We start from the raw sequence: 11165 nt of genomic DNA, 5'->3' as shown, positions 1-11165 counted from the left end.
GCAGAAGCTGCTAAGCCCACGACAGCTCTTCATCGGCAGAATATGATTACCCGGTAGCAGGTCGTCCTGCTGGGCGGCAGCAACAACCCACCGGTGGTGACGGCCAGCTAAGCAGCAGCGACAACCCAGCGGCGGACGGCCGGCTGGACAGCAGCGACATCCCACCGGCGGTGACGGCCGGCTGGGCAGCAGCGACAACCCACCGGCGGTGACGGCCAGCTAGGCAGCAGCGACAACCCACCGGCGGTGACGGCCAGCTGAGCAGCAGCGACATCCCACCGGCGGTGACGGCCAGCTAGGCAGCAGCGACAACCCAGCGGCGGTGACGGCCGGCTGGGCAGCAGCGACAACCCACCGGCGGTGACGGCCAGCTGAGCAGCAGCGACATCCCACCGGCGGTGACGGCCAGCTGAGCAGCAGCGACAACCCACCGGCGGTGACGGCCAGCTGGGCAGCAGCGACATCCCACCGGCGGTGACGGCCGGCTGGGCAGCAGCGACAGGGACAGCACGCCGATAACTCCACCGAGCTGGAGCCAGAACAGCCAACGACTGAGGAGCCAGCCGCCCTTTCACGGCCAGCGACTCATCTCCGCCCAGACGCTCCCGTTCGAGCCTTACAGTGCATCAGAATGCCGTGAGATGGCTGTGACCTATAGCGTTGTCCTTGCGCACTATGAAGCTGTCGGTCTCAGGGCGTTGTGGTTCGTTTACCTATGTCCACATTTCGCTGAAGAGCAGTTACGCTATTTTGGTCGAGATGCTCCAGTTCTGACCTATTCAGACATTGGTGACGACTCTCGCGTTCTTGCCACGACTTAGCTGTTTTCATTTTTGGGTAAGGTAGGATTTTTAGCCATCTACACGCCTATGTACTGACTTAGCTATTGTGGGCGCAAAATGAGCTAACTGGTCGGCGCGCTCTAAAACCCCAATCAACAAGGGCGTCGTGCTGAGCGTGTGGGCTTTTGTAGCCCAGTCGCAATTACCAGTTGTTATTTCAATACAGTAACACTGAGCAGATGTGTTACGAGTGTTTACACCCGACCTTAATCGTTCGGCTGTTCGAACTAAGCCACCTGGCATTCATCCATTTAATGCTAATAAACGTCAAGAAAGCATGAAGCGTTGTGTAGGCAAGGAAGCAGGATATCGAAAAAAACATGACGTGGCTGAGACACCGAACTCGCCAACCAAACCTCTGCATGACGCACAAGGGTGTCGTTTCGCCAAATAAATGCGGGAGGAAGGAGGGGACTGAGCTGAAAAAATGCCTCAGCCCGCCTCAACGTACCAACACGGCCTCGCTCCCCGCACTTGAAGCACTTTCCTCTCGAAATTGGACTGGGCCCCGAACTGAAAAGGAAACTACACGTGATGGCATACCAAAACACATACAACCGTCTTCCAAATGGGAAGCGAGGAAGGCTAGTGTCTCGGGGGTTCGCGGTGTTATGCACACCTTTTCTCCAGACGCTAAATTTTTGGAATGCTATGCCGACGCTATGAAGCGGAGGAGGCGTTATTTTTCGCCAGTGCCCCTTCGTTGACTGATTGGACGTGACCCCCGTCGTGAAATCGCAAATATACTCGCATTTTTGGTACACATTGAGTTCGCTATCATTTATACTCAGCCCACAGTATAAAAACCGCAGTGTAGTAATAGCCGACAGGACATACATAACCTGACGACTCACCTAGATGGTTGTTTTCGCGTGGCTGCAACATGGTCTCGACGCCTACACGCCCTCAAACCCCAAACCATCACTAAGGAGTCGCATCAGTAATGAACCGAATCCAGATTTTAACGTTCACGTGCTCACCATAACAACTGTCAACAGATTCGCGATCTTGGCGTCTTTCGGGACACCAAACTCACCTTTGCCAATCACATAGATAAGACCGTCTCAAAAGCAAACAGGATGCTGGACCTTCTCATGCAAAGCGTGCAAATGCCGTCGTGCCCTCGTCAGGCATGGTTCAATCACAAGGCTTTGCTTTGTGCCTCTAACACTTATGTGAGGTCATTGATAGAGTACGGTTGCGTTATTTGGAGCGGTGCTGCCGTTTCCCCATCTCGCCCGGCTCGAAATACAACACCGGTTTTTTCCTGTAGTTGGGCTCGAGCAGCCAGTCCCGGTGTCCTCCACTGGATTATGAGCATCTTCTCGTTTTCTTCAAAACAGCATCTATCAAGGCACGCTTTGCTCAGTCCGACATCCTATTTCTATACAACGTATATGATCGCAGGCTCGACTACGTTCGCCTGAGACCACTGTTCGGTATGGCTACACCCGTCCGGCGTTCTTGGCGTGTCGGCATTTTCCACGTGCCATTTGCAAGGGCCGACACTCTTAAAAATATATGTGTCGCACGACTTCCAACTGTCTGCAACCAATTTTGCAGCATTCTCCCTCAACTGACTTTTCTCATCCAATAAAATAATTCCGATATGACTTGTTTCGGTTCGCCGACGCACGTGGAACATTCTCTTGACAACTCGATTTGCGACTGTGTGTAGTGTGTAAGTGCGGTGTGTGTGTGTGTTTGGTCAGGTTTTTTGTTTGGGCGTGTATCGTATATTTGTTGTTCTTAAAACTCGACCGCTTCCGTAATTTGGCTTTTGCCTGTGGAATGCTTATGTCCTAAATGAACAAATAAACAAATAAACAATGTCGGGTATAGACACGTTGGCGGTGCTGAAGCGACGCCAACAGCGCCAGTTTTGCGCGCCGCGAAGCAAGAGAAACCACCTGTCTGTAAAAATGTCAACATCGATACTGACACGTGGTTTGTGCAGTTTCCGGGTAATGCATTGCAGACGGGAAGCCCTGTGGCTTCCCCAGCAACCGTTGACGAGCGGGGATGACGGCGAGGGCAGGGGCGATCCAAACCAGCGACGATAACATCGAACCACGCATGTATTGTCTACCGTGCACCACATAGAGACAGCACAGCATCTATTGGACCGGCTTTCGCGCCACCGACCAGCCACACCTGCGCCGTTGTGACGTCACACGACTGACGTCACAGGAGTCACACCGTAACACGGCGCGGCGCGCGGCTTGACGCCCCGCTGAAGCCACAGCGGCGCCCGACAGCTGGCGCAGGCGCGCAGTGCAGCCACTGGAGGCGTGCAGCGAGTGGAAATAACCACGGGCTGGGGCAAACTCAAAACACAGCAGTGCGCGTCCCGTGAGACAGTGGGGCCGGCGGGCAGCGCTGACGGCACCCGAAACAAATTAAAGCTCGAGTTCAGGCTCTGCTCCACACCAGCGGCGCGTTATTTCGGAAGCGGTAGCGCGCTGCTATCGCCAAATTCATTTTTGCTCCACCGCGCCATACAAACCGAACATCAGACCGACGGCGGCCAGCTGCGCCCGTACTGCCGCAGAGAATCGTCCAAACGCGACCTGGCATCAAGTGTTCGACGCGGAGTTCATATTTCCGAGCGCTAAACGTGGTGGACATCTTACGTAAATACCGTCTCCAGACCAGCCCGCTCAAGATCACAGATACGAACTGAAAATCGTGCTCGCATTAAGTAGGATGTACCATTATCAAGCCGACCCAAAAGACAGTGCGGAAGCAAGCATAAAATACATAATACGAAACACGGGCATCAGTGTAAATACAGCGGTTACCAACGGAGACCGCATCATAAAAGTACAAAACCGCGGACAATGAATAAATGCGGCGTTAAATAATACTACATTTTCTCATTATACCACCATAACTGTCACGTACTCACGGCGGGCCGTGTGCCTCAAACTCCTCGCAGCGCCGCGCGGTGCCAGCCCAGCAAGCGGCCGACGGGCCGACACCAACACCGACCCCACAGCTGGCTACCAGACAGCGCAGCTGGCCGACCCGCCGCACCCTTGCCGTGAGACAGAACCCGGCGGAGCGCCCCCCCCCCCCCCCCTCTGCCGGCCGGCACGTCCCGTGTCACGCGCTGGCCGGTCGACCGACGGGGCGGGTGCCGCGCCGCCAGAGGACTCGCCGGCGCTGGGGCGGAGCGCGCGCCGCGCCACCCAGTCCCGCAACACACGCACACGCACAAACGCGGCTCCGGGACGGCGGGAATGTGACTGAAAGCGGGGAGTCGGCCGGCGGCCGGGCTGGCGGACAACACGCACTACAAGCTGGCCCAGCGCCGCCCGACTGACTGACCCTGACTACTGGCGGCTGGGCCGGGCTGAACGCCCACACTTTGTTCGGGGCTCACACGTGGCGCTGGAATGCGGCGACAAAACCGCACTTCTCGCACGCAGACTAGACGCAAAGCTACGAGGGCGGCCTTCTTCGGCGAAGGCTCTTGACCAGCTGCCGACCAACCGCCGCCGGATCGCGCGCGCGCGAAGCGCCCGTCGTCATGACGACCGAGCGGATGTCCTGGGATTGGCTGAGCTGGGTAATGTCCGGGGCTTCAACCCGGCCGTTCAAAGCTACACTAGCTGGCGGGTGCCCAGGCCGGGGCCGGGGCCGATGCGCGGTGGCCGGCGGCGGCGGCGGCAGCGGCGGCTACTGGCGTCGCAAGAGATCGAAGCAGCGCTGGCACACGCGCACCGGCTTCAGGATCCTCAGACGAAGGATCTCCGATTCGTGGTGGCTGCATCTGAGGCGGAGGTCGCACCGAGATCACCAAGAGGTCACACCGGGGTCAGCCACGGCTCACCACGACGCCGGCTGGGCGTCCCACGCGGAGCTAACGGGACCGGTCCGGCGTGAGCACAGGTCGCGCGGGGGCCAACAGAGGTCAAATCATATCGAACCATCTCCAGACACACAGAGGTGAGCAGAATACACTACGGGCACCCAGGAGTTAGTCACCGGCCACGCAGACATTACTGAAGAAGCCCAAAGTAAGTCACAGAGTACAAGCGCCTCATCGACGGTCGTGGCGACAACCACCCAGCAGCAGTTGGGACACGGGTCTGCGTGGGGCGCGCGGACGTGGTTGGCATAGGCCAGCTGACGCGGCAGCCCGACTCATCACAGAGCGGAGCGGCAGCCGGCTCTGGGGCGGCGCCGGGGCAGCGGCACCACCCACCCGCGGACACGACAGCGGCGCGCCACCGCAACAGAGCCCACCAAGCCATGCAAGGGCACAGTCATGCCACCCATCAGTCCTGCCGCCCGCGGCAGCCGAGTGGCGGCGCATCCGTGCCTATCATCACCAGCGCGGGTGGGGAGGGTCGGAGCGCCTGGGGGCCAGGCTGAACGGCATCAACAGGCATGTGATGACAATGTGCCGGTTGCCGTCATGACTGGTGTGTGGGCTGTCACACCAGCCATGCCATGCCCTCCATCGACATCATCCCATTTTTGGTGTCCAGCTTTTGCACTTGAAAATCGCTTAACACTGTCGCGCGAGCCCTGTCATTTTGAGTATCGTTTTGAACGAGGTTATGTACCAAAACGCGTTGAACGAAGGTGCTTAGCGCGCTTCACGAAACACATCTATAATGTAACGAATGAGAGAGGGCTCAGCTTCAGCTTCAGCTTCAGCCTCAGCTTCAGGTCCACCCCTACCTCCCAATACGAGTGTTCTGGCGCCGCCCCCAGGACTCCGTCCCCTCCCGCGTGGCGGAAGGAAGAGGCGATGTGCGAGATGCATCAACAGCGGTAGCAGCGGCAGCGCAGCAGCGGTAGCGGCCTACCTAGCGCAGAAGACGTCTCCGCAGTTGCGACAGTGATGCTTCCGCTCGGTCACAGTGAACTTGACCCGGCAGAGTTGACAGGAGAGCACAGAGTCGTCCCGCCGCCAATGGTCAGAGGGACCTGCCAGTGGCCACAGGGACCCGTCACTATTGGTCGGAGGGACCCGTCAGTGGTCATGGGGACCCGTCAGTGGTCACAGCGACCCGTCAGTGGTCGCAGGGACCCGTCAGTGGTCACAGGGACCCGCAACTACTAGGACACTTCTTGTGACTACTCCAAGTTTTCACCAGAACACGTTACTATGGGTCAGATTGGCACACTTTTGGTCAAAGGGCATTGTGCCGTTACTGCCGACCAGATCAAGCCATTGGCATTTGTTCCGGCCCGCCTGTGTTGGGCCGAGGGACCCACTGCAACTGCTCAGTGGGATCAGGTCCGCGCTCTTTGCCTACAGGAATGAGAGGGAACACAGCTACCGTTGGTCAGACAGATCTGCCACCACTGCTCAGAGAGATCCTTCACGGCTGACCAGAGATCCGTCACGACTGGTCAGAGATCCGTCACGACCTATCATAGAGTTCCGTCACGTCTAGTCAGAGAAATCCGTCACGTCTAGTCAGAAAGATCCGTCACGACTAGTCAGAGATCCGTCACGTCTAGTCGGAGAGATCCGTCACGACTGATCAGAGATCCGTCACGACTGGTCAGAGAGACCCGTCAGGACCGCTCAGAGATCCGTCAGGACTGGTCAGAGACCCGTCACGACCGCTCAGAGATCCGTCAGGACTGGTCAGAGACCCGTCACGACCGCTCAGAGATCCGTCAGGACTGGTCAGAGATCCGTCACGACCGCTCAGAGGGAGCCTCACTCCCGACCACGGCCCGTCAGCAGTCTGTTCGTCTGCCCAGCGTCAGCCGCCGTCGCCGCGAGAGCACCAGCCAGACGCCAACGTCGTGCGGAGTCCCCGCTGCCCGCCGCCCGGTAGGCGACAGGGGAAAACCGCCAGCACAAGCGAACGGCGACCGACAAACCAAACCAGAACGCGCACTACAGCAAGCGGGATCACCAAGACCAAAACCACTGAGCGCAACCAAGTCGACAACGAGGCAGGGGCACAGTCAGATCCGAGCAACGGAAGATGAAACAGCGACCGGCGACAACAGTCACGTGCCACGAGGTACCGAAGCCACGCTCGGGAGCGGGAGGAGGCCTACCTGCGGCGTCCGAGACGCTCCACGCCCAGACGCGACCGCGGGAGTCGCCGACGTACACCGTCCGGTGGTCCCTGCAGGTGGTCAGATGCGGGGGTCAGAGGCGTAGGTCATGCGCACGGGTCAGAGGCATAGGTCAGAGGCATAGGTCAGAGGCACAGGCCAGAGGACAGCAGACGCGTCCTTAAAATCCAACCGCTAAGTCAGAGGCACGGGTCAGAAGCATAGGTCAGAGACATGCGTTAGAGGGATGAGTCGGAGGCACGTGTCAGACGCACAGGACAGAGACACAGGGCAGAACCACGGGTCGGGGGCATGTGCTAGAAGGATAAGCCATATGCACGGGTCAGAGCAACAGATCAAAGGGTCACAGGTCAGAGACACAGATCACAGGGTCACAGGACAGAGACACAGGTCAGAGGCACGGGTCAGAGGGTCATAGGTCAGAGACAGGTCAGAGACGTGGGTCAGAGGGTCGAAGAAAGCTCAGCACAGGGCCGGACCCGCCTGTCATAGCCCGGCACAGGCGCCGCATCGCAGCACAGGAGGGCTGGAGATTAACACACCAGCGGCACTCTGACCGGGAAACCGAACACAGCCAAGTCTGCACGATATCACCGGCGTCAACCCGACAATCCCTTTATCCAAACCACCCACGGCGCTCGCCAGGCCAGCGACGTGCGGCGCCAGAGTTTGCCACCCGGTCCGGACGTCCCAAACTCGGCGGTCCACCCCGGGCGCGCCCCGCTCGCCGCCGGCGCTGGGCGCAGCGGAGGGCCGACTCACTTGGAGACGGCCAGGGCGGTGACGCTGGCCGGCTCAGCGTTGTCCCTCCGGTCGTAGGCCGTGTGCATGGTCAGCTTGCTCCGGAACACCAGCTGGCACTGCCAGCGGAAGCCTGCCCGTGCGCGCGCACGGGGGCGCAGCGTCAGTGGACGACTCGGCGCCGCCGCCGACGCGGCAGGCGGCCACAAAGGACACGCAGCCGCCCGCCAACACGCCAGCCACCTGATCGGGCCGCCAGTGGGCGCCCAGCGAGCTGCAGCGAGCACAGAACACGGACGACGAGCTGTCGACTTGCCTTGGCCCCTACGAGGCAGCAGTTGTGTTTGGGTACCTGCCTGTTATGTCGTCGTATCTACTATGATATGCATTGTGTGTCTATTACATGAGCGCAAATGTCCAAGGCGACTGACGCGCCCTAAAACCATAAACCTGTGTCTAATAAAGTCACAATCTACATGCACAGCTTGACGGTACCTGGCGGCGGACAAGATCACCACCTGCGGCGGCGCCTCGGCCAACGACGTCCCGTGGCCGACGGGCGTCACAGCTCACAATCACAGCTGCCGCCTGTCCGTCTGGCCCACCTCTCACCGTCCCTGAGTCTGGCCCGCCTCTCACCGTCCCTGAGTCCGGCCCGCCTCTCATCGTCCCTGAGTCCGGCCCGCCTCTCATCGTCCCTGAGTCTGGCCCGCTTCTCACCGTCCCTGAGTCTGGCCCGCCTCTCACCGTCCCTGAGTCTGGCCCGCCTCTCACCGTCCCTGAGTCTGGCCCGCCTCTCACCGTCCCTGAGTCTGGCCCGCCTCTCACCGTCCCTGAGTCTGGCCCGCCTCTCACCGTCCCTGAGTCTGGCCCGCCCCTCACCGTCCCTGAGTCTGGCCCGCCTCTCACCGTCCCTGAGCAGCGGACGCCGGTCGCTGGCCGAATCCACGTCGGCGTCCGTCACCAGCACGAAGCCGGCCTCCTCGACGGCCAGGTCCGTGTCACTGCGGCTGCTGCGCAGCTCGGTGGCGGCCGGCGCCGGCAGCGGCAGCGCGCCCTCGCCGGCCGAGCGGCGCGGCCCCTGGCGGCTACGCTCGCCCTTCTGGCGGCGCAGCACCTGCGGCACGTGCCCGGCCGCTCAGACGACGGGCACTGAGTCGGCCGCGGGTGTCCGGCGGGGCGGACACTGGCGCCTTGTGGCAGCAAGGTATGTAACTTTTTAGAGGATTCTTCGCACGCTGTCGACTTTGGTAAAGTGCTCCAGTTTCTTAGCGCTGTAGATTTCCCAGCAATCTTTTCATCATGATACTCGGCCTAATCATCAAGGCTTTATAGGGTGACTTGATTGATGCACTTGCCTGATTGGCGGCTCTGCATAAACTGATAGTCATGGGCGCTGCATGACCTACAGCAGTCGACGCGCCTTAAAGCCCCAAATCATCATCATCATCGCAGCAAGGCGCCGTCCGCAGATTGGGCGTGCACTTGGCGAACTCTACAGTACACGAACTCACACGTTTTACTCAGTACACTTCAGCTCCCTCCACGTCCTGTTCACTTCCCTGTCAGGATCACGAACCGAACCCACACCACGCATACCTCACACTTCAGGGACTCCAGGATCACACTGCGCGAACAGGTTAGCAAGGTGAACGAACGACACCACAGTGACCATCGACGCCACCCGCTGCACCGTCTGACGTCATCCATGACGTCAGCATGGCCAGCAGCACTAACCGCCTGCTCGGTGGCCGTCTCCAGGCTGTGGGCCGCCTTCAGCGGGGCGGACCCGACCGGCTCCTGGGCGGTGGCGGTGGCGGCGGCGGTGGCGTCGGCCGCCGGCGGACCGTCCGCCTCCTCACACGAGCTGACGCTGGCCAGCGCCTCCAGCGCCGCGCCCAGCTGCGTCTGCCAACACACGCCGCCAGAGGGCGCTCACACCGGGACGCGGCTGTGCCGGAGACGGCCCGGCGCAGATGCGCGTGGGCGAGGCACCAGCTCACACCCACCTGGGAGAGTACTCTGTCCACGTGGTGTAGAGCAGGCTCACACAGGCGGCAGAGCACAACACACGTGAGCCGATATGAGGCCAAGCGTCCGCGCTTATGTGGATCCAGAAGCGGTACAGCAAGAGTACAGCGCTCACTCATGTAAGGGCGTGATAGCCACGAGAGATAAAACCCAGGCCACGCGTGGGTGGTTGGGGCGGCGACATGCGGCAGCGCATGGGGTAATACTTAGACCGCACATGATCAGACGTGGAAGAACAAGCCACACGGGGGATACAGGGGCAGCACGCGAACAGGAACAAGAGCAGCACGCGGAGCAGTGCAGGAATCACTCATGGAAGGGCACAGCAGCGTGGGAGGGTGCGGAGACCATATCCGCTTCCATGCGCAGGGATTCAGCAATACGGTAGAGCGTGTGCCCATGTACTTGCGTGTCCGTGTGCGTGTGTAACTACCGCGGAAGAGCACGGCAGTGTGGGAGGGTGTCGAGACCATATCCGCTTCCATGCACAGGGATTCAGCCATGCAGTGGAGCGTGTGTCCATGTACTTATGTGTCCGTGTGCGTGTGTACCCGCGTGCGTGTGTGACCGTGTCCGTGTTCGTGTGCGTGCGTCCGTGTGCGTGTGTACCCGCGTGCGTGTGTGACCGTGTCCGTGTCCGTGTCAGTGTCCGTGTCCGTGTCCGTGTCCGTGTGCGTGCGTCCCCAGACGGGGCCGTACCGCGTGATGCCCGCCGCCGGCGGTGACGGCCTGCTGCCGCCGCAGCACCGACGGCCGACGGGAGCCGGCCCGGCCCGCCGCCGCCGCCGACTCGTCCGTCTCCTCGCCGTCGCCGCCGTCCGACAGGCTGCTCTCCGAGCCCGACCGCAGCAGCACTGAAAACACGCGCCACACAGGCCAGGTCAGGTCAGGTCAGGTCAGGCCCCCAGACGGGACGCAGCAGCGCGATCAACCCACGACCGTCCGATGACATGTGGGCATCATGACATGCGGCCATCGTGTCGTGTCATTGGTCGAATGACGACCCATGACACGACATGCCATGGCATGGCATGGCATGTCATGGCCAAGGTCCAGGTCAAGCCATGGCATGTCACGTTAGGTCACACCACACTGTCTCTGAGCGGCTGAGCTATAGAGCCGATGCCACACCCACTCAGGCCCGCTCATGTCCTGCACAGCCGCACCACAGCGCCAGCGGCAGCAGCGCCCGCCCCGGCTCGAGGCCGACGCCGCCCCAGCCAGCCGCAGGCACCGATGGTGGTCTCGGAGGGAGGTCACACGGACCCGCCCGCAGCTGAGGCGGCGGGTCACCTCACACGTGAGCGAGGCTCGAGCGGAGGCGGCGGCGGCCTCGCCCTGGCGGCCCGCTTCCGCACGGGTCTGTCGTGCCACCGACTGAGGCGGCCGGCGGCCCGCGTCACACACTGAGACACTGAGAGAACGCTCTCGTCCCCGGGCTGACCGCGCCGCGCGAGGAAACATTGTAGCGGTGCAAGGTCAACACCCAAACGA

General features: G+C 60.9%; 1 protein-coding gene across 1 annotated transcript in view; it reads right to left on the bottom strand.

Annotated features, from left to right (window-relative positions):
* Positions 1-4510: 4510 nt before the first annotated feature.
* The window catches only part of LOC119093731 (WD repeat and FYVE domain-containing protein 3), a 44314-nt gene continuing 37659 nt past the window's right edge, over positions 4511-11165 (bottom strand). Inside the window, exons 41-48 of the mRNA XM_037216738.1 lie at positions 10458-10525; positions 9513-9548; positions 9378-9440; positions 8550-8661; positions 7662-7773; positions 6879-6949; positions 5663-5783; positions 4511-4617 (exon numbers count right to left, since the gene is read on the bottom strand). Of these exons, the coding sequence (XP_037072633.1) occupies positions 4524-4617; positions 5663-5783; positions 6879-6949; positions 7662-7773; positions 8550-8661; positions 9378-9440; positions 9513-9548; positions 10458-10525 (677 nt within the window). The 3' untranslated portion in view covers positions 4511-4523. The remainder of the gene's footprint in view (positions 4618-5662; positions 5784-6878; positions 6950-7661; positions 7774-8549; positions 8662-9377; positions 9441-9512; positions 9549-10457; positions 10526-11165) is intronic.

The sequence above is a fragment of the Pollicipes pollicipes genome, unplaced genomic scaffold (assembly GCF_011947565.3).
Source record: "Pollicipes pollicipes isolate AB1234 unplaced genomic scaffold, Ppol_2.1 Scaffold_1600;HRSCAF=1878_pilon_pilon_pilon, whole genome shotgun sequence".
In the NCBI taxonomy this organism is placed as follows: Eukaryota; Metazoa; Arthropoda; class Thecostraca; order Pollicipedomorpha; family Pollicipedidae; genus Pollicipes; species Pollicipes pollicipes.
Note: the sequence above shows the minus strand (reverse complement) of the source record. Positions and strands in the feature narration are given on the sequence as shown.